Genomic DNA, 23,007 nt, shown 5'->3' with positions numbered 1-23,007 from the left:
TTGTTTTGAATGGGTGCCTTGTGTCTCCTACTGCCTTTTAGATTTCAGCCTCAGGGTTTTTGGTAGTATTTTGCTTCAAGATATGGAAGTCATGGATCCTCATTTTTGTCTTGTCACTGAGTTATATGAAAGTCTGGTTGAATGTCTATCACTTTTTTGATGGAGACTGAAGTCTGTGGGAATAGGGAGATTTTTTTTTAACAACCTTAATGATCTTGATACTGTATATGCACCTCAAGATGATATATTAGCCCTGATATGACAGGCAATAAGACAAGGGGAGGGGCAACCAGTAATTCTAGAAGGCCTACCATGGGCCGGGTTCTGTGCTAGGCACCTTCTACATGTTCTCATCTAATTCTCCTTTACGATCTATGTATTATAAGCCTGGTTTTACAGGAGAGGTAATATGAGGTTACAGCTAGGAAGTGACAAATGGGAATTCCAACCAGATCTACTGACTCCAACATCCACATTCTTCATATATACCAACATGAAGCTATACCACAGTATTTCTAAAACCAGCGCATTGGATATTTTTCAGTAGGCAGGCAGTTGTCTTCACCTCTTTTATTCACATCGTTTCTATACATTTTACTAGTGACTAAACCAACTGTGTATTTTTTTTTGACATTTCCTCCCCACCTCCTTTTTTTTTTTTTTTTTTTTTTTTTTTTTTTTGCAAGAGTGCTTATCTGTTCACTAGTAAAAATGGAAGAAAGAATATTTTTTAAAAATACCTTAATTTGGATTATAATTTTAGTCTTTTCCTACTATAACTGAGTACTCCATTTTTCTAAGAGAAAGAATGAGTTACTTAAAAAACAATTTTTTTCTTTTCTCTTTCCACCTATTCCCCCTGTTCTCTACTTCCTGCTTAGCTCTTTAGAAATGGAATCATAACCTTTACCTTCCCTTTTACCAGACACTCCCTGCATGGCAAGCTTATGTATGTGCTCACTTCAAAGCTCGAGAGCTGGAACTCTCTCCCACCGGGAGAAGGCCTCATGAGACAACAGTCAATTTACAATCTCAGTTAGGCCCACGAGGGAACTCTGTCCAAGTATCTTGAGATAATGGCCATTTTACAATCTAGCTCTGCCCACAATGGCACCAGCTCTACCACCCGGTAGATACGGCACCCAAGAGAGTCACACAGACCCTGCAACTGCTCACTCCCTCCCCTGCATGCCATTTATGTCAGCTCCCCCTCTAAAAGCCCTTGTTTTTTGTCCCAAAAGGGAAACAATACCTTAAAGGCAGGAGCCTATACTTCTTCCCCTAAGCTAGCTTTGGAATAAAGTCACCGTCTTTATACCAGACCTCACTCTTGTGAATTGGATTCTGCAAGCAGCAAGCGACTACACTTGCATTTTGGTTACATTACCAGGTTTGTATTAAGACTACTAAAGAATACAAAAAAGCAAATCCCCACCCCTCCCCCCCCCAAAAAAAAGTTTTGTCTCCCCTTTGCCTACATTGATGGAGATTTTTACAAGCCATGAAATTTCCAGTAGGTGAGGAAGTCTGGAGGGAAGATACAGGAGAGGGCCTGGATACATCAGAAATCAACTGCATTTTCTATGGTTTTCTTGGCAGTACTCAGTAGGTTTCCCTCCTGTCTCACAGTGTACCCACAAATGTTCAAAGCAAACATCTGAGGCACAAGCTGCAAAGTCAGAGAATTCAGAGAAAATTCAGTGTTTCTTTCATAAGGGAACAGTTACTGGAGGTTCCAGTGATCAGTCTGGCATTGTCGCTTTGAAGGTGTGTTTAGCCTTGTTAGACCTTCATTTGGTGGCTGTCTTGACCTTGGAAGGAAATGGTTATCTATCCCAAGATGTCCCACACCAGCTGAGTATTTGTCTCAGACTTTTGTGCTGTCTGCACTATTTTTTAAGTCTTGACTGTTTACCATGTATTTTTATGATTTAAAAATTGGTTTTAGGCTGGACATGAGGGCTCATGCCTGTAATCCCAGCACTTTGGGAGGCCAAAATGGGAGGATCACTTGAGCCCAGGAGTTTGAGACCAGCCTGGGCAATATAGTGAGACCTCATCTCTATTAACATAATAATAATAATAATAATAATAATAATAATAATAATAAATATAAAAATTGGTTTTACTTATACACTTAAAATGTTTTATTGAGAACAAGGCCTTATTCTGCTTTTGAAAATGGCATTTCGGAAGGAAATCATGGCAGTCTCCAGTGAGGCAAAAAAGAGGCAGAGCTTAAAACAAATGTTAGGATTCCAGCCCCATTTGACAGACTATTTTGGTAAAAGCACAAGAAGAGTGTTACCCATTTTTAAATACAAAAATGTGAGTCGTGATAATGCTGGTAAAACCCTATATCATTTGACTGAGAACTTCCTCAATAAAGTTATTGAAACATCCCCTTACATTTTTGTTTTTATAGATTCCTTCTCCTTTAGGAGGAACCACCTTTAAACCAAACCAAAAGCACAGCTTCTTAAAAAACTGCATAAGAGGACATTGTACATCCCAGCCTGGCAAAGGATGCCAAGATCTGACTGCCCTCCCCATGTCAAGCTCTGCCAAGAAGTCGTTATTTTTAATATTGTTCAGAAATTATCTTTTTGGCTTCAATTCAGATCATCACAAGTGCCAAATCTTGTGGCCCAAATGGATGATGATTTGTTGTTACATTTCCTGGTAACTCAGCACTTAATCTTGTTGCAGACAGACTGGAAGTGTTTTGTTTGTTCCCTTTCACTTGGTCATGACCCAGCCCACCCCCTACCCCTCCACCCTGCTTCCCCCAAAAGGGAGCAAAGGATCTCTAACAGAACCAGGGTGGTTTTAGTAGGAAAAATTAGGCTTAAGTTAGTAATAGAAGTTATCAAAAGTAGATTTCAGCATAATAGATAAGGTAGATAGGATGGTTTCTATATGTAGCTTTGGCTAATGGAGACTTTTACGTAACGTGAAGATGAGCTGACTGATAGTGATGTGCTGCAGGTTAGACAGTTTGGGATGCTTACAAATCTGGTACTGATTGATAAGAGTTAGAGCAATACTCAGCTTGACTTTTCTCAATTCATGTTAAAGGCTAAAGGTATGGGCTTATCCATTTTTTCCCTAGCCAGCAAATATCCCTTGTTCTTGGCACAGTCCTCATAGTATTGGGAATGACATCTATTCTTCAGTTCTAAGGAAAGTGTCGTGCCAGTAAGATGGGTCTTACTTTATATTTGTATTTCAGTCCTTCTTTTTTTTTTTTTTTTTTGCACACTCTTCCCTCAGGCCTTATTCATGTGGGGCTGTGAGTTTATAAGCTTGTACTTCTTTACACATTGATTAAAAGGTGAAATTAGCCCTGAGTATCAAGGTAGTAATTCCCACCCAGAAAGTTTTTGGAAAAATTATCATCTTTATACATTTTTTGAGCTACCTTGGGCCAAGAGCACCTCCAGTCACTTCCTGCCTCCGTGCCATACTGGCTTTCTCAGCCCTAGTGTCCTGTTACTAGTCTCTCAGAATGGTATTTAGACCTTCTGCTCATAGTGTCTTTTAAAAAATCATTGCTTGTTGCTTGTGTTGCTTCTTTTGGTGAAGGGTCACAGGAGACTTTAGTGGCCACTCATTGGCAGAATTTGAAAATCTTTGTGCATATGTACATGCTTTTCTTTAAGAGAACTCTAAGCTGAAATGCATATCAACCTTGAAACCAAATATCCTAATTGCTCCAGGGATTTAAATTTGTGTTAGTTTCACTTCAATCCTTTGTGAGTCCTCATTTAATAGGCCCTAAGAGAGAAATGATTTGCCTTGGGTGACCCAGCAAGTCAGCTGCATATTCAACTATCATTTATCTAACACCCAGACATCACAGGGGGAAAAAAGAAAATCTAAAACTCTAACTCAATGAGCATTCTCCCTCTGCATTTCTGTTTTTGTTTGTTTTGTTTTGTTTTTGAGACAGAATCTTGCTCTGTCACCCAGGCTGGAGTGTACTGGCACAATCTCAGCTCACTGCAATCCCTGCCTCCCGGGTTCAAGCAATTCTCTTGCCTCAGCCTCCCAAGTAGCTGGGACTACAGGTGCCCACCACCACACCCGGCTAATTTTTTGTATTTTTAGTAGAGACAGGGTTTCACCGTGTTAGCCAGGGTGGTCTCCATCTCCTGACCTCATGATCTGCCTGCCTCAGCCTCCCACAGTGCTGGGATTACAGGCGTGAGCCACTGCACCCAGCCTGCATTTCTGCTTTTTAACTGTCTAGTTACACATATGTCCTCACTTTCCTACTTGCAATTTGGTTAAGGCATATTAGTGGACAGATGATGGACATGAAAGACTGGTTAGAATGGGAGAGAAATACACCTGCTATTTTTTATACCCTAGTATGTCCTAGTGGTAAAAATGTGTCATATGCAACTGCAAAAGAAAGGGAAACATGTTCGTTATCTCAATGTGTTGCTCTATTCCTATTAAGTTTTCCTCTCACATTTACTACAATTAGTTCTGTATTATCTTGATACCATTTTCTATGCTTAAAACAACCTCTTCCCCCTAACTTTAAAATCAGGTACAGTAGGCCGGGCGCGGTGGCTCAAGCCTGTAATCCCAGCACTTTGGGAGGCCGAGATGGGCGGATCACGAGGTCAGGAGATCGAGACCATCCTGGCTAACACGGTGAAACCCCGTCTCTACTAAAAATACAAAAAACTAGCCGGGCGAGGTGGCAGGCACCTGTAGTCCCAGCTACTCAGGAGGCTGAGGCAGGAGAATGGCGTGAACCCGGGAGGCGGAGCTTGCAGTGAGCTGAGATCCGGCCACTGTACTCCAGCCTGGGCGGCAGAGCAAGACTCCGTCTCAAAAAAAAATAAATAAATAAATAAAATAAAATCAGGTACAGTAAAAGCCTCTTGTTGAGGGTGTGGTTATCTTGGTAGATAAGAGTGTGTCAGAAATAGATAGAAACTTACGTAGCAAAAGATAGAAACTTATCTAGCAAAAGAACTGGTACCATATCTTGACTTGTTATGTGGCAACAATCAATTAGATGGTAATTTCTATTTAAAAGCGTTCTATATGGGAAAAGACATGTTCATTTTGATAAGTAAAGACAAAATCTAGGTTTCTAGTTGATGTGTGTTGTACATGTGGTCTTTGGAAAGCAAACCAAACTTTATTATTGGCATTAAAAATGATGACTTAATGCTGGGTAAATCCTGTACTCAGAAGATACTCACTGATGATCCATCCATGGGTGAACCTATGAACAAAACAAATTTTTTAAATTGGTGCTTATGATTAGTTCAGCTTGCCTCTCTGATACTCCCAACACTTTCGCTCTTGTCCTGCTCTCAGCTGATTACTTTGCCTCCTTTTTCACTGAGAAGACAGAAGCAGTTAGAATAGAGCTTCCACAAGATCCCACTTTGATATCTGCCCTCCTAGACTGGGCCACTGTTTCCTGCTTTCCCTCTAGGTGAACTCTCTGTGTTTCTTAATATCATCTGGATTAATCACATCCTCTCTTGCCTACTCAAAGATAGTAACTCTAACTTTTCCCTCTCTTTCATGCAATTCCTACTTTGCCTCTCTCTGCCGGACTTTTCCTCATCAACATATAAACATGCTGTTACGTCTCCCAACCAAAAAAAATACAAAGAAAAAACCCTTTCAGCCCTATGCCCACCCATTGTCCAGCTATAGTCCTCTTCCTTCCTTTTACTCTCCTTTATTATAGCTAAATTTCTTGAAAGGATGGAATGTCCACTTCCTCTCCTCTCCTCCCATCCTTTCCTGAACCTACCCCAATCAGGCTTTTGTCCCCACTGTGCCAGTGAGAGGGCTTTTGATAAGCTCTCCATTTGTTGACTTCCAGTTGCTCAGTGAAATGGGCAGTTCTCAGTCCTCATCTTACTTGAGTCTCCAGCAGCATTTAATACTACCAGCCAGTCTTCATCCTTGAAATACTTTTTTTCCCCATATCTCCAACTGCTTAAGTCAGAAGTGTTCCATGATCCAATCCTTTACATAACTTACCTTCTTTGTCTACACTCATTACCTGTGATCTCATCCAGTCTTGTGGCTTTAAATACTATATGGTGACAACTACAGCTGAGACCTCTCCTGTGACCTTTAGACTCTTCTGTCCAGATGATTATACAGATTCTCTGGTTATAGAATTTAGAATGCCCCAAACCAAGATAATTCTCCCTCAATTCTGTTCCTGCTATAAGCTTCCCCAATCGGTAAATGAAAACTCTGTCCTTCCAGTCAATTATGCCAAAATCCTAAAAATCATCCTTAATTCCTCTCATTTCTGATATCCATATCCGACCCATGAGCAAATACTGTCAATCTGCCAGAATCCAAACATCTCTCTAGCCCCATTGCCACCACCCTGGTCCAAGCCAGCGCCAGGCCTTGCCTAGAATATTGCAATACTTTTTTCTTTTTTTTTTGAGACAGAGTCTTGCTCTATAGCCCAGGCTGGAGTGCAGTGGTGCGATCTCGGCTCACTGCAACCTCCGCCTCCCTGGTTTAAGTGATTATCCTGCCTCAGCCTCCTGAGTAGCTGGGATTACAGGCACCCGCCACCAAGCCCGGCTCATTTTTCTATTTTGAGTAGAGATGGGGTTTCACCGTGTTGGCCAGGCTGGTCTTGAACTCCTGACCTCAAATAATCCGCCCGCCTTGGCCTCCCAAAATGTTGGGATTCCAGGTGTGAGCCACTGCACCTGTCCGAATGTTGCAATACTTCACTGGTTTTTCTGTTCCTTTATCTCCCTGTTGTCTGTTCTTAACATAGCAGCCATAATGATCCTATTGTAAGTCAGATCATGTCACTCCTCTGGTAAAAACCCTTTAATGGGTAAAAGAGTGAAAGACAAGACTCTTTGAATGGTCTGCAAGGTCTTACATGAACTGATGCTGTCCACTTGCCCCCCTCCATTTGATCTGTCTCTTGGCATGCTCCCCTCATCACTCAGTTCCAGCCACACCAGCCTCACTGCTATTTCTCCTGCTCTCAGCTAATGACTTTGCCTCCTGTTTCACTGAGAAGACAAAGCAGTTAGAATACAACTTCCACAAACTCCCACCCTGATATCCGTCTGTCCTTTTACCAGTATCTGCACTGCTGTTTCCCTCCAGGTGAACCCTCTGTGTTCCTGAGATCATCTGGATTGATCATATCCTTTCCTGCTTACTCAAAGACGTGAATCTTGCAGCCTCAGCTCCTTCCGTCTGACATTCTCTTTCCTTACGGGAGCAGGGCTCAGCTCACCCTCACTTCCCTTTGGCCTCTACTCCAAAGTCACCTCTGCTCAAATTAGCCTTACTTCAGACTAAGTAGTAATTCTGTCAATCCCCGGAATTCCCTGTTCCCTACCTCATTTTTTGGGTTTTCTTACAGACAGCATCTCACTCTGTTGCCCAGGATGGAGTACAGTAGCGCAATCATAGCTTATTGCAACCTCCAACTCCTGGATCAAGCAATTCTCCCAACTCTGTGTCCCGAGTAGCTGGGACTACAGGCATGTGCCACTACATCTGGCTAATTTTTATTTTCTTTGCAGAGATGAGGCCTTGCTGTGCTGCCCAGGCTGGTCTCAAACTCCTGACCTCAAATGATCCTTCCACCTTGGCTACTTAATTTTTTTTTCCTAGCATTTACCATCCTATGGTACATATTTACTTATTAGTTCACTGTCTCTTCTCTCACTAGAATTAATCTCAATGAGGGCAGCAACGTTGTGTCTTTGTTTGCAACTGTATCCCCAGCCCCTGAAACAATACTTGGCCCATTGCATGAACTCAAATATTTATTGAAATAAATGTGATTAAAACTCCTGATATGAAATTAGAAGTTCACATGAATTCAGTCTAAGGAGACTGCATTGATTGTAACTCTTGCGGCATAAGTTAATTTTCAGGTTTTTCTTACCCACTGCCTCACACTAGTGAGCTGTGCCAAGTAGTAGTGTGAAACCTGTGTTGTCATCTCCCACATCACGTAAGAGCTTCCAAGGAAAGCCAAATCCCAGATGGGTCTCAGATAGGGGTCAATATGTCCATGATTATCTGAAAGAGACAAAAAAAGCACATTTGTATTAATGCATTTTTAAGACAAAATCTCAGAAATTACAGAAATGAAATAGGGTTTAAACTTAGTCATAGCAGTCATCTCTCTCTCAGCAAGACCTTGAGCCAGATATGTGATTTGTTTGTATCTGTTTCTATGTTAGTATGTAGATTTATATTCTTCAACTTGCCAAACTGAGTAAATCTATTATAAATCAATGGCCATTTGCTGTACTGTATACATGCAAAAATAAGAGCTACGAAGCCTACATTCTATCAAGCCTATGTCCACAAAGTATCTTGGACCCATCTTGTCTTCTCCGAACCCACTGCTACCACCCTTCAGGCCTGGGCTGCTTCTCCCTGAGACCACGGCCACAGTCTGCTACCAAATCTCTCAGATTTGAGTCTTCTCCTTCCAACTGTCTCGCACCTAGCAGCTAAAGTGACTTTTGCATACTCATTACTGAATACTCAAAGATGACATTCAATTTAACTTAAGTCTTGTTAGTTAAGAAGCTTTTTTTTTAAGAGATAGGGTCTTGCTCTGTTACGCAGGCTAGAATGCAGTGCCACAATTATACTTCACAGTAGCCTTGAATTCCTGGGCTCAAGCGATCCTCCTGCCATGGCCTCCCAAAGTGTTGAGATTACAGGTGAGGGCCACTGTGCTGGCCAAGAAGCATTTTTAGTTAGGTTGAAAAATCTATCACTGATATTCACTGATACAAACCTTACCTTCTGATTTAGGTCTACAGTGAATGTGATGGTGGTCTTTGCTTCCTAGTCTACCAAAATATCTTTGTGCTTCTCTGGTCATTCGCTTTAAAGCTAATCAATGTGTTGGCAGCAACTCTGTCACTCTTGTTTAACACGTGAACAAATCAGGTGGATTTTTTCTGTGGCATTGTTTTCGGACCTAAAATCTTTTAAATTTGGCAAACATCTTTATTAAAACTTACACAATATTAGACACCGTGAGAGGTTAGGGATACAGTGACTAATAAATTACTGTTTGTGACTTTTAGGAGCTCAAATTTTATGAGATGACTATTCATGAACCATCATTTTATGCAGTTTTGCAGGGATACTATATTAAGGCCTAATAATAGCACAATACATGAGGAATACTAACAAGCTTATTAGGAAACTAATCCTTCTGGGTAAAGTAATCCTTAGCATAAATTCTCTTCTGTATTGGTAGAACTTGGCTGGTTTGTACTCAGAGGTAATTCAAACAGCATTCATTGATTTCTTGGGATCTGTGAAGGATACCAAGATGGGTCCCCACCCTCCACATGTTGACATGGTGGGGTTATAGTTGATACATTCCTTAAGAGAGGGAGGATCAGAAAGCTGAGGGACAGCAGGGAAGGGACAGGTTTCTTTGGGCTGGAGAGGGTTGGGGGAAACTTCACAGAGATGAGATTTTGGCTGGGCCTTGAATTGCTGTCATGTGTGTGGGGTCTGAGTGAGAAAGCAAGCATGTGAAGGTAGGAAGGCACCAGGCAGGGGCAGCCTCAGTGGCTGGTCTTGATAGAATATACAGTATACTGGCAGGAGATTTTGAAAGGCCTTGTTTGCAGAGATGCCAGAGTAGGTATGAACTGCAGTTGAGTAGTAAGTGTGGAAGATGACTTTGACTGCCGGGTGCGGTGGTTTCAGGGAGAAGCCCAGGCATGAAGGATGGTGACAGTGGATTTGGAGATGACAAGATTAGTCCAAAATACTTTGTGAATGCAGGCTTGATAGGAAATGGCAAGTTATTAAATGTTAGGAGATTAGTTGATAATGACCAAAATTTCTGGATAACTCTAGGAGAATAGTAATACCATTAAATAAATGTAGGACAGAAAGTGGGAACATTTTGGGTGAAAACAAGTTGAGTTTGTTATTAGGTGTATTAAATACAGTATCAAGAAAGTCATGAAGGTGGATGACGTAAAGTGCTACAGATAGGCCGGGCATGGTGGCTCACGCCTGTAATCCCAGCACTTTGGGAGGCTGAGGTGGGTGGATCACCTGAGGTCAGGAGTTGGAGACCAGCCTCGTGAACAACAACATGGTGAAGCCCCAACTCTATTAAAAATATAAAAATTAGCTGGGCATGGTGGCACACACCTGTAATCTCAGATACTTGGGAGGCTGAAGCAGGAGAATCGCTTGAACCCAGGAGACAGGGGTTGCAGTGAACCAAAATTGCACCACCACACACAGGACAGAGGGAGACTCTGTCTCAAAAAAAAAAAAAAAAAAAAGTTCTACAGATAAATCAAGAAGGATAAGAAGCAAGATCTGGTGGTTAGGCTTTTTGGTGATCTGGGTGGTCCCTTTATGTACATAGGGTAGAAGCCAAATAGGAAGAGTTTGAGGATGTGGCAATGTGTATAGAATCTACTTTTGAAAAGTGGACAGAATAAAGAAAAAGAGGGGGTGATGGGTCAATGAAGAAACTGGTGAACAGAACTCTGATCTTGACGATCTTTATAGGACAAGAGAAGGAACTGGTTGATGAAGGTTCTAAAGGTGGGAAGGATACTGATGGGGCAAAATTATGAAAGAACCAGATAAACTAGAACCAAGGGTATAAATAAAAGGAGTCGTAGAATTAAAGAGAGGGTTGGGGAAGATGTAGCAACTTTGTGAGGTGGGAAGAAATGACAGAATCAAATGTCTCAATCTCAGTAAAGCAGGAGGCAAGACTATCTCTTGAAAGTGCATGAGGCTGGGGTATGGGCCTTGACAAAATGGAAAAGCTTCAACACAGCTGTCTTGTGGAGTGCAGTAAGATGTTAGAAATAAATAGCAGCATTGAGGGCTCAGCACTTGGAGAAATCTTTTAGGAGAAAATACCTGTTGAGAATAAAGCAAAAGGTATTTGTTGCCCTTCATTGTCGTCATATCACCCTTACGTGACATGTAAGTTTTTTGGTTCCATAATGCTTTCCTGTTAATATCGAAGTGCCTTCAAACTTGGAACTAAGGACTTTTCAGTACTCTTCACTGGCTTTTCTGTGTAATTTATTTAACCTGGTAATGTCATTTTTGCCTGTCACCATACGATAAGTAATCAGTAGGGAGCTGTGACTATTTTTACAGATGTTATTGTAGAAAGTGTGTTTCGGACTTCTACTTCCTGACAAGAATATCAGCATTTCACGAATGAATTTGTTTTTCCTCACTGCTATGAGCAGCTGAACCATTAGAACTTCAGAACATTATGTAATACAAGACTCTGAATTCAACATCTTGGATATAAACTCTTTTGCTTATTTTGCTGTTAAGAGGTTTCCCATCATTCCTGTCTTCATTGACTGAAAACTTCCTTGATCCAACTCATCATCACATGTTCTATCTTATGGTGCTGCTGTGAGTTCAGATTTGTGAAATCAAAACCCATGACCCTAGAAGATAAATCAATTATACTAAATACTGTTAATAGTGAGAACATTTGAAAGGATAAGTGCTGGCAACACTGCTGTAGAATCACTTTGGCAGACACAACTTTAGCTGGTTATTCCTAGGTCTTCAGTCTTGCACTCTGTATGTAGTATACTTGGATTCATCACTAGGAAGTTTGCAAATTCATTAGAAGTGAAACTTTTACTCATAAGAAGCAGACAGCTCAAGGGGGGAAAAATGTGGAGCAAGGATATTCCAAAATGGATTAGATCTTCTCACTTATCCATTGTACTACAACAGTCCAATGCCTTGGATTGATTAAATACTGAATAGGAATCTGCTGAGATTTTTTTTTTTTTTTTTTTTTTTTTAATTTGAGACAGAGTCTCACTCTGTTGCCCAGGCTGGAGTGCAGTGGTGCAATCTCGGCTCACTGCAACCTCCGCCTCCCGGGTTCAAGTGAGTCTTCTGCCTCAGCCTCCCAGGTAGCTGGGACTACAGGTGCCCGCCACCATGCCTGGCTAATTTTTTGTGTTTTTAGTAGAGACAGGGTTTCACCGTGTTAGCCAGGATGGTCTCAATCTCCTGACCTCGTGATCCACCCGCCTCGGCCTCCCAAAGTGCTGGGATTACAGGCGTGAGCCACCACGCCCGGCCCCCCTGAGATTTGAACTTGGGAAAATTTACCTTATCTAAAACCAAACCTTTTTGGTTTTAAGTAATTTTACATACACAGACAAGCTATAGATAGCACCATTAAATGTCTCTGCCAAATTTACTATGACAGCAAAACTTACAAGTTTTTTGATGAAAAGTTGCCCTCTATTAAAAAGTTTTTTGAAGTTTCACAGTAGCTACATTAAGTTAGATTATTATAGAATGGTCCCTATGGATATACAGGACTTATTAACTAAACATAATTCAGTTAACCTGCGCTGTTAAAGAGTGTCTAAAATCTCATGATCCTGTGGCAAATATTCAAAGAAAAGATCCAATACAATTTCTAAAATTTGTGTATGAAGGAGTATAGATAAGCCCTATTTTCCCAACTAAAGGAAAACAATCCCTAAATAAGTATAGATTTATAAGTATCAGTCATCAGCTCATTTATTTCAAGCAATACTAAATATAAACAAATTCTGCTACAACGTGAGATTTTAATTGCTCCCCTTGATTCCTAAGCACAGGATTTGATCCGAGTTGTCAGATAACTATCATGTGAGAATCATTCAGAGTTCAGAATTTTAGAAATGCAGGAAGCAGTATTCCACTTGGAAGTTTTTAAGGACATTTCATCTCAGTAAATCGATGGGGAGCAGAGACATTCAGGAATGGAGACTGCAGAGCCTCCAGTGTTGACATGGGTTTGCCACAGAATCTGGGCAAATGAGTGAACTGTGGGAGAGGGTGGGGTGATGAATGCTGCTGCGGTCAGACATCAAGCTTAATACCCAAGAGCAAGGCCAGAGATGACTTCTGTGGTTTTGAAAATTGGATTTGCCAGTAAATGTGCTGAGTCTCAACTGCTGCCCACACATTCTGGTGAGGGCAGGAACAAATGAGCTCTGCTTCAGTTCAGCTGAATCACTTCAGAGGGCAGGGCTCCTTTGTTAGAGACAGCACCACTGCCCGTTAACTACTGACCTGAAATGAGATAAACGTGACTCCCCTGCAGCATCCCAGAGAGCGCTCACCCGGCCCTAGGGCACAAGGCTGTGATGAGCAGAGTGGAGGCTCTGGAGGCTGTCGTCTAAAGTTTCCAAAGCCACTGCCAAGAACAGAGATGTCATCTCAGCTCCTGGACTCAACCCGGAGAACAGCACCCCTATATGCATATCCTATTTCAAAATCCTGTACCTCTTACCTGGGGGTTCAATTCTTACTGTACCCCTCATTCTGGGATGGAAAATGAGGAGGTTTTTTTTTTTTGGAGGTGGAGTTTTGCTCTTGTTGCCCAGGCTGGAGTGCAGTGGCACAGTCTCAGCTCCCTGCAACCTCCACCTCCTGGGTTCAAGGGATTCTCCTGCCTCAGCCTCCTGAGTTGCTGGGATTACAGCTGTGCGCCACCATGCCTGGCTAATTTTTGTATTTTTAGTAGAGTCGGGGTTTCACCATGTTGGTCAAGCTGGCCTCGAACTCCTGACCTCGTGATCTGCCTGCCTTGGCCTCCCAGAGTGCTGGGATTACAGGTGTGAGCCACCATGCCTGACTCGAAAATGAGGAGATTAAAGGGATACATACTGTTGGTGGAGTTACTGCATTGGACTAGAGATGAAGAACAGAAAGATGATACCTCTGAGTTTTGTTTAAATTATGAGGGATACCACAATCTTCAGTTGAATGAAAGTGCCACTTTAGGGATAAAAACTTAAATGATCTATTAAAGATTTAGTTATTACATACATTCCTGAATATAGAAATTCCAAATGCCGATTCATACCAGGTATGCTGACTATCTCCAAGGGGTTTTTCAGTTGCTTCATTTGCTTGTAAAGCAGGTAATCCTCCTGTTGTCTTTTCTTTTTCTCGATGAGCCGTGTACAAGTTACATTGATGGCTGGTCTGGGTTTCTGATTCTTGAAAACCACTCGAGCAGAACATTTCCCCAAACGTCCCTCACCTTCCTGAAGTAAAGACTTTGGAATTAAACAGGATACTTTCTCATCACCTCCCACTCACCCCAATACACACAAGCACACACAAGATTGAGAAGAGTTCATTGTACAAAGTGGGCAGGCTCTGGCATCAATAGATGGTAGTGGGTTTTACTTTATAGAAAGTGGTTTTTGTACTCACAGCTGAATACAACAGTCCTTCTCTTTGCTATCATTTAAACTCTTGTCTTCTGATTGTGACTTTATCAAATGATGCGGGGCATATTTCCAAAGAAATATCATCGACATCCATTGAGCACTGCTTGGCTGAAACCTCTAGGGTAGTGGCCACTTTACTCTCTAATGTGGACCAACATAATGCTTAGGTGGACCTCAAAGTTACTAACGATCTAGATGAAGCTGGCTCCTATTTACAAAAATAACAACAACGTCTTCGTGCTGCCTTATGAATTAGGTCCTCTTATTCCAGTTTGGAAGATTAAGATACTGAAGTTTCAGAAGGAACCTACTCCATGTCTCACAGCTAATAAGCCAGGGCTTGACCTCACCTCTGTCTAACACTGAAACCCAGGCTCTCTGTACTAACTTAATCTCTCAATGCCAAGATATAATCCAGAAGAAATGGGGGCACCGATCATCCACATGGGATTCATTCAACTACCTGAGTAATGTTTATTTGCACTCATGTTTTTTTTTTTTTTTTTTTTTTTTGAGATGGAGTCCCACCTGGGTGGGAGTGCAATGGCGCGATCTCGGCTTACTGCAACCTCTGCCTCCTGGGTTCACGTGATTCTGCCTCAGCCTCCTGAGTAGCTGGGATTACAGGTGCCCACCACCATGCCCGGCTAATCATTTGTATTTTTAATAGAGACGGGGTTTCACTATGTTGGCCAGACTGGTCTCGAACTCCTGTCCTTGTGATCCTCCCCGCTTGGCCTCCCAAAGTGCTGGGATTACAGGCATGAGCCACTGCCCCCAGCCTTGCATTCATGTTTAAATGTAGATGTTCTGGATATTGTGGGCTCTCCCTTACTTATTTTACAATCCAGAAACATCTGGAGCTTCAACTAGACATCAGATGTATGACTCATTTCTCGCCTAGTGGTTCTTCCCCCTTTTAAGGAATTCCCCAGATTCCTCAATCAGATAATAAAAGCCAGGGAACCTATTCCCTGAAAAATGCACATATCAACACTGTGCCTAGAATTTGAGGAAGTTCATGGGCCACTAGTCTTGGCCCTACTCAAATCCAACTCTCGTTGGCTGGTTGTGTAGTTGAGGCAATAATCTTCTTTTTACTTTTGTGATTGTTTAAACTGGGTGAAGTCCCAGTGAAAACAACCACCAAAAAGAAAAAGAAAAAAGTCCATGAGGAAACAAATTGTAATGAAAATTCTATCTGCACTTGAGCCCAGAAGTCAAGGTTGCCGTGAGCCATGATCGTGCCACTTCACTCCAGCCGGGGAGACCGAGCAAGACCCTGTCTCAAAAGGAATAAATAAAAATTAAAAATTAAAAAATTGGATCTGCTTAATAAGCGTATTTCTAAAACTACTTCAAAAAACTGAGAAACACTTTCCAGTGGGCAACTTTTCCTCCTGCGAGTGCTGGTTTTGAGTGAGAGGGAATTTCAGCACTGCTTTAAGATGTTAATTATTGGTGCAACATAGGAAAACAGTGAAGGAAGCATTCAGGAAGGGGCAGAAGGAGGCTAGTACATGGCCTCCTCTGTTGTCGAAGCCATTTCCAGAGAAGAGAAAAGGAAGCAGGTACTTCCCCCTTTCATTTTCCTTTCCATTTCCCTCTCATGATTCCCTCCATGGAATCAAAGCCGTTGCCGGAGGATAAAAGAGCTGCCCTTCACCCCCTGAAATGAAACGTTTCAGTTAGCTGGCTGTGCTCTTAATGCATCTGCAGGATCAAATCCAGGGAAGCATATTGTTGGTGAAAATAATCTAGTAATTGTATTCTCTCTAGCGTTAACACTTTCAGTTTGCAACACTAACAATCAAAGACATCTTTCGTATGCTTTAAGGAAATTTTAATTCGTAGGTTAATAAAGTCAGAACATACTGCCGTCATGTTGGAACTTGGGTACTGGTGAGCATTCTTCCAGAAGCATGGGGCTGGGGAGTCATGCCTTCACTCCCGAAACTCTGCCACCCTGGAACACTTTAATCCTGGATGCTGCCTGCTCCAGGCTGCTTCTCAGCACAAGACAAAGAGCCATTTGGGCTGGTCTCTCCGCCCATGCTCTGATTGCCGCCTTTCAGCTTGACCCAGCACAAGGAAGCTCATCTGGCTCTAATTTATGAGTTTTCTCTTTACTGTCTTCTTGAAAACAGGGAAAAGGAAACTTGGCAAAGCATGGTCTGCTTGGCCAAAGCTGTAGTGAGGCTAATAACGGCTGGAGCACGTGCTGGTGTTTAACAGAGTGCCTCTGTGTATGTTAGCTCAGGGGGTTGGTCTCACGCTATGCTGGCAAGAAATGTCACCATCTGACAGGAAGAGAATAAGTTGGCATTTGAGAGTGAGTTATTCTCAGGACTCTGAGGAGCTAGGAGGGATACCAGAGGGAGCATGAAATTCTCTTCCAGGGGTCCCAAGGAAGAGGAAGGTGATGGCTTATATGGATTGTTTTAAATGCAACCCTGCGTAAGACCATGAAGTTGAAGTAGTTAAACATTGAGCTCTTGCCTAGTTCTGTTCTTTAGTTCTTGATGACAAATAGCAACCAAATCAGGAAGAAACAGAACCAAATCAGGAAGAAACAAAACCAAACCTCCTGATCACTATATATTAAGATTCTCACTGTTTTACAAAGCCATATTTATAGCAGTTGCTAATAGGATATTTTGCCAATTGTGGCAGCTTACCTCTGGTTTGTAGCGCTCTGTGCTGAAGACCACGTCAACTTTACATCCCTCTTTTGGATTAATCTGGAACACAGAAGCTGACTCTTAGTATAGTAGAAGCTGCCTTAAACATCTTCATATCCAGGAATCACACTCTCAGGATAACATGGCACGCAAATGGTAGCTGTAGCATTTATACCTGAATAAAATTGGTGATTGCTTGGAAGAAAGATCTCAAATTTTATTCTGATTGTGCCATTCTGCTTGCTTGTTTGATGCCTATTCACAAAGAGGGAGGTTGAGAAAGGGAAATGGTTGCGTTCCGACTGGAGTGGCTTTGTGAGAAATGAACAGGTGTGTGCGGGGAGCTGGAGGGAATTCCTTCATCCCCAACTCCTCAGTGCCTGCTCCACGCCCCGTCCTGGTGCCACATGAGCGAGCAGGACGGACGAGGACTTGCTCTCCTGCCACCCACAGCCCAATGGGGGATGCTGGCAACAAACACATAACAAATAATTTAGATGCTTTCAGGGGCTGATGAGTGAAGAAAGAGAGCAGTGGTGTAGGAAGGTGCTTGGCACAAGGTGATCTCAAAGAGGAGACCGGCAGGACAGGAAGGAAGCAGCCATGCCAGATCTAGGTGGGGGATGCCTGGTACAGGCAGAGGGGACCCACAAGCGCAGGCGTGAGGTGGAACTTCAGTCTGCGACAGGATGAATCACCAACACTGAAGAAGTCTTCCAATGCTATACTCTTTCTTCCCTTTGCAGTTTTTACAGGCAAGCATAGTTTTAAACTTCTCAAATGTTAATGTGTAGCCTTTTAAAACTGTTGAATTGATTCCAATGCATATTTTGGAATATGCATATCTATGTCATTATGGCAATTTAAACTGTTTAGAAGAAGTTTATATTATTTGCCATCTTTTTTTTAAGAGAGCAAAATGATAAATCAGTAAAAGAAATATTTCCTAGAGAGGAAAGGGAACTTGCTGTTGTATAGAGCTGAAGTTACTTCAATAGCATTGATTAAGGTTAGACTCTGGAAACACTAGTTTCCTTTGAATCTTAGCGTAGCAATGCAATAACCAAACAACATTATTTTATTTTAAATAGACCGGATAGCATCCATTCCTATTATAGATTCTTTAAAAATGCTGGGAAACTGGAGAAGGGAAGGAAAGGATTCCTTGGCAATTATTTATGTAGGGAATATTTAAACTTGTACATGTATAGATGTTGCTGGGGGAAGGGAGGGAATTCCTGAGAGCACTGCACACAGAGCAGTTTGCTGAGGGCTCCTTGTCAGTCTTCAAATGAGTTCGGTTGTAAGCTGAAGCACTGATTTTGGTTTACACAATGCACACACACGAGTCTGTCTATTCACTCATTTCACTGTTCACCAACTACTATGCCAGGCCTTGGGGAGATATAAGGAAATATGACATCCAGCCCCGCCTTCCCAGAAACCTACTTCTATCTTGGAAACAGGTTTGTAGTGTAGCTGATCAGTGTGGCTGAGCACAGCCTGTGTGAGGGTGCTGAGTTTCGGAGGCTTTCTAGAGTGGGTGAGGCCTAAGCTAACTCTTTGAGGAGCCAGTGTTAGCCAGACAAAGGTGTGGGAGTGGGATGTAGGAGCTGGAATTCCAGGGGGACAGTGAAGCCGGAGAAAAGGTGTCTGGGGAGGTGGGTGCAAGGGCATGGAAAGCCACACTTTGTTGAAGATGACTTGGAACTTGATCCCAAAGTCTGGAAGAGCAACATTAAACATATCCACAGTACACAGGGTGTTGTGAACAGTAGGATACGGCATAAACAGAGCTTAGGACAGTGCCTGGGTCAGGGTAAAATTCAATGTCTGTTCACTATTTTTATTATTACTAAAATAAACAGGCATGAGAGAGCAGAAGAACTGGGCTAAACACAAGAGACTGACCCAAGTTGAAGGATAGGGGACGTTATATAACATGTTCTCCCATCAAGGTTGCTCCTGAAACACCCAATGAGTAGTGAAAGACTGTAGACAAGGCTCCCATGCCCTCCATCTCAAAGATTCCTCAAGTTCAGCATCTTTAGTACCTGCCAATGTGGGAGGAACACAAGGCTGAGGCTTGCTGACTCTCACGCTCCCAGCCACATGGGCACCTGCAAACAACTAACACTCAGAAGGCAACACTTCTGCTTGCCAGTGGGTTCTAAGCCTTGAATGGGTCAGTGCACCAGCCCTGCCCCTGCTACGTGCACCGCACACCTGGGAGTCTGCCTGTCCTGTTGAGTAGGGGTACAGCTTCCTGCAGAGGAGTCAGCGACGCCCTCAGGTTTCTAGCTGTGAGGTGGGCAGGGGTGGGCACAGAGGCCATTCACGAGATGAGGAGGAAGCTGAGTTGGGTGGGTTCAATCTCTGGCACAGGGGGACATTTGAGATGTCTCGGAAAATGCTGAGGGTTATAGAAGTAGGATCAGCAGAGGTGGTGAAAGCCATGGAATTTGATGCAACCCCCCAGGGAAGATGTGTAGAATAAGAATCCTGAGGAACATCAGCTTTCACATCAGTGATACATTGGGGCATGGTTATATGCTATGCAGAAAGATTCACTCAAGTCTTCCTTATTCTTGATATAATTGTGCATATTTTAAATACAGGACTTAAGGTATGATTTGACGCAACAGTGTTCTGGAAACACATGGAGGCAGTGAGAAGGGCTTTGAGCTGGTGTGGAGTCTGTGCTTTTAAAGAGTTATTTTCTTTGCTGATTTGATTTCTTTGTTTTAAGGAGGCACTTTTTTATTTATTTTATTTTATTATTATTATTTTTTTTTGTGGAGGCAGAGTCTCGCTCTGTCACTCAGGCTGGAGTACAAGTGGCACGATCTCGGCTCACTGCAACCTCCGCCTCCTGGGTTCAAGCAATTCTCCTGCCTCAGCCTGCTGAGTAGCTGGGACTACAGGTGCACACTGCCACACCCGGCTAATTTTTGGTATTTTAGTAGAGACGGGTTTTCACCGTGTTGCCCAGGCTGGTCTCGAACTCCTCACCTCAGGCAATCCGCCTGCCTCGGCCTCCCAAAGTGCTAGGATTATAGGCGTGACTCACTGCACCCAGTGAACAAGGCCTCTTAAAAGTGTCCACATTTCATCCAAAATAAAATTTTTATATTTTTGGTTGTACTTATCATGTATCAAGACACAGTGCTTTTATCTCTCACAGAGGCCTCTCTCTTCTCCCTTCCTCTGAGTCACAAGCGCCCCGTGCTGCTTTGCTCTGGTGAGATGAGCCACGCACAGCCACAGGCCTGTGTGTGGGGTGGGTGGGAGCCAGGGCCACCTTCCTCTGGATGCGGTGTCTCACACTTGCTCTCCAGTGGTTTTAGGATTGTTTTGGACTTTGGCTCTCCTTGATTTAAAATGTTCTGTGATAAATGGGTCCTTGTTGTTCAACATCACTCCATGATTTCAGCTTCTACCTTATTCCAAGTAGTGTGCTGGGTGCAGGAACGAGAGCAAAACAGCAGCAGCTGCTCTCAGGGCAGCCTAGCGGAGAGGGCCTTAAGTAGAGCATTGTAGGATTGATTATTTGATTGTGGCTGACTTAAGAGCTATGAAAGGATAGCTGGAGAATTAATCTAGTCTAGAGATCAGGGAAGCAACATTTGAGCTGAACTCCAAAGATGAAGAAGGAATTGGTCTTGGTTGGGGGAGGAGAGCTGGCAAGGGTCTGAGGAGCGGCCATGGGGCTTCAGGGCAGAAAGACTGGAGCTGGAGCTGGGACGTAAGCGGCTGACTGGGTGGCAAGAGCCACACCTGCAGGCCACAGAGAGGAGTTTGTCCTAAGAGAAATGGAAAGCCAGGGACGAGGAGGAGGGATTTTGAAAAGATCCCTCTAGCTGGAGTGTGGAGAATGATGCTGGAGTGAGGAGTTGTGCAGAATGAATGCAGAGAGAGCAGGAGGCTGGCTGAGGGGGCGGGGGAGAGGTGAGGACAGTGGAAATGGAGAGAAGCATATGGTGGACCAAGTATACCAGGTTGCCCCCCAGCCAGGCTGCAGCAGGCCACCCTCACACCAGCCGTGTGAGAGTAGTCATAAACCATCAAACCCCAAGTCCTATCAGAAAGTAAAAAATAAGCAGGTAATTCAAGATCAGAAATCATCACTAGAATACAACATTTTACATTAAGACAATTTTTTTTTTTTTTTTTTTGAGACAGAGTCTTGCTCTGTCACCCAGGTTGGAGCACAGTTGTGTCATCTCAGCTCACTGCAACCTCTGCCTCCTGGGTTCAAGAGATTCTGCTGCCTCAGTCTCCCAAGTAGTTGGGACTACAGGCACATGCCACCACGCCTGGCTGACTTTTTGTATTTTTAGTAGAGACGGAGTTTCACCGTGTTAGCCAGGATGGTCTTCATCTCCTAACCTCGTGATCCGCCTGCCTCAGCCTCCCAAAGTGCTGGGATTACAGGCGTGAGCCACTGCGCACGGCCTTAAAACATTTTTAACATTGTGTCATTTAAAAGATGCTTGTGTGTACAGAATAATGCAAGTAGCCCAATAATTGGGCCAGTTGCCTGCTACTGTTCTGAGCACCCTACATGTATTAAGTACGCTAACAAAGCTCTGAAGGCCTACTCAAACTCATTAGTAATTAGAAATGCAAATTAAATAAGCAATAAGTTAGTACAGTACCATTAGTAGACTGGCACTCAGAAAGTGGACAGGGCCCATTGCTGGGTGGGGTCTGGGCTTTACGACTGCAGTCTGGCCTATGCAATCTGGCATACGTGGTCAAATCAAGTTTATGTGTGAATGCCCTATGACCTAGAAATACCACTCTGGGCAAGTATCCCAGAGAAATTGTGATAGAGGTCTGTGAAGAAACTGACTCATAGGATATTCACTGAGGCATCATGTGGGGAGGTGAGGCTTTGGAGGCACCCACCTCATAAAGACCTCTGGTCTTGCCCAGGGATGCTCCCTCTGGGACTTACACAACAGGTTGTTACAGCCAAATGGTGTAAAGCTAATCCATTCAATTCAAAGCCATGAGAAAAGTAAGTAGACATTTTTGAAACAGCCAAATCTGACATGAGGCAAAGGTGACCCACAATTCTAGCTTTCCTGAGGAAAGGAGGATTCCTGTAATGTAGATTACGGTGATTTCATTCCTTTCCCCCACATACTGCCAGAACTGTCCGTCTGTGAAACAGATCAGGAAACTTGAATCCCTCTCTTTAAACACAGCCAAAGGCAGAGCATATTGTTCCAATATTTTTCAGAAAAGGGCTATTTAATAAGAAAAAGCAAGCAAATGACCATATGACTGTATAACCTGAAGGACTCAATTAGTAGCTCTTCACTGAAGGTTTTTTAAAAAATATGTATAAAAGGGGTCTTGTATACTACAGCCTGGAACTAAATTCTTCATAATCATGGGCCAATAATAACATGGTTTATGCTCTAATCTTTTTTATTTTTATTTTATTTTAATTAATTAATTAATTAATTTTGAGACAGAGTCTCACTCTCTCACCCAGGCTGGAGTGCAATGGTGCAGTCTTGGCTCACTGCAACCTCCACCTCCCAGGTTCAAGCAGTTGTCCTGCCTCAGCCTCCCAAGAAGCTGGGATTACAGGCGTTTGCCACCATACCACCATACCTGGCTAATCTTTGTATTTTTAGCAGATACAGGGTTTTACCATGTTGGTCAGGCTGGTCTCAAACTCCTAACCTCAGGTGATCCACCTGCCTCGGCCTCCCAAAGTGCTGGGATTACAGGTGTGAGCCACTGCACCTGGCCCTTACTTTTTGTATGTTTATTTAACAGGTGATTTTTGGCCCCACTGGTCTGTGAGAAGTGGCAGTCCCATCCCCCTCCCCATATACCTTCCACCTCCTGTTCCGCGTATGCCATACCACCATGTACTCTTTTTTTGTTTTGTTTTGTTTTGTTTTGTTTTGTTTTTGAGACGGAGTCTCTGTCACCCAGGCTGGAGTGCAGTGGCGCGATCTCAGCTCACTGCAAGCTCCGCCTCCCGGGTTCACACCGTTCTCCTGCCTCTGCCTCCCAAGTAG

General features: G+C 43.1%; 1 protein-coding gene across 2 annotated transcripts in view; it reads right to left on the bottom strand.

Annotated features, from left to right (window-relative positions):
- RARRES1 (retinoic acid receptor responder 1) overlaps window positions 1–23,007 on the bottom strand; it is a 37,000-nt gene that overhangs the window by 927 nt on the left and 13,066 nt on the right. Inside the window, exons 2-5 of one of the 2 annotated variants that reach the window (XM_021934717.2) lie at window positions 16,961–17,023; window positions 13,910–14,093; window positions 7,931–8,067; window positions 5,226–5,248 (exon numbers count right to left, since the gene is read on the bottom strand). In XM_021934717.2, the coding sequence (XP_021790409.1) occupies window positions 5,226–5,248; window positions 7,931–8,067; window positions 13,910–14,093; window positions 16,961–17,023 (407 nt within the window). The remainder of the gene's footprint in view (window positions 1–5,225; window positions 5,249–7,930; window positions 8,068–13,909; window positions 14,094–16,960; window positions 17,024–23,007) is intronic. The other variant, XM_009201452.4, reaches the window with a different exon arrangement.

Source organism: Papio anubis, chromosome 2 (assembly GCF_008728515.1).
Source record: "Papio anubis isolate 15944 chromosome 2, Panubis1.0, whole genome shotgun sequence".
Classification (NCBI taxonomy): Eukaryota; Metazoa; Chordata; class Mammalia; order Primates; family Cercopithecidae; genus Papio; species Papio anubis.
Note: the sequence above shows the minus strand (reverse complement) of the source record. Positions and strands in the feature narration are given on the sequence as shown.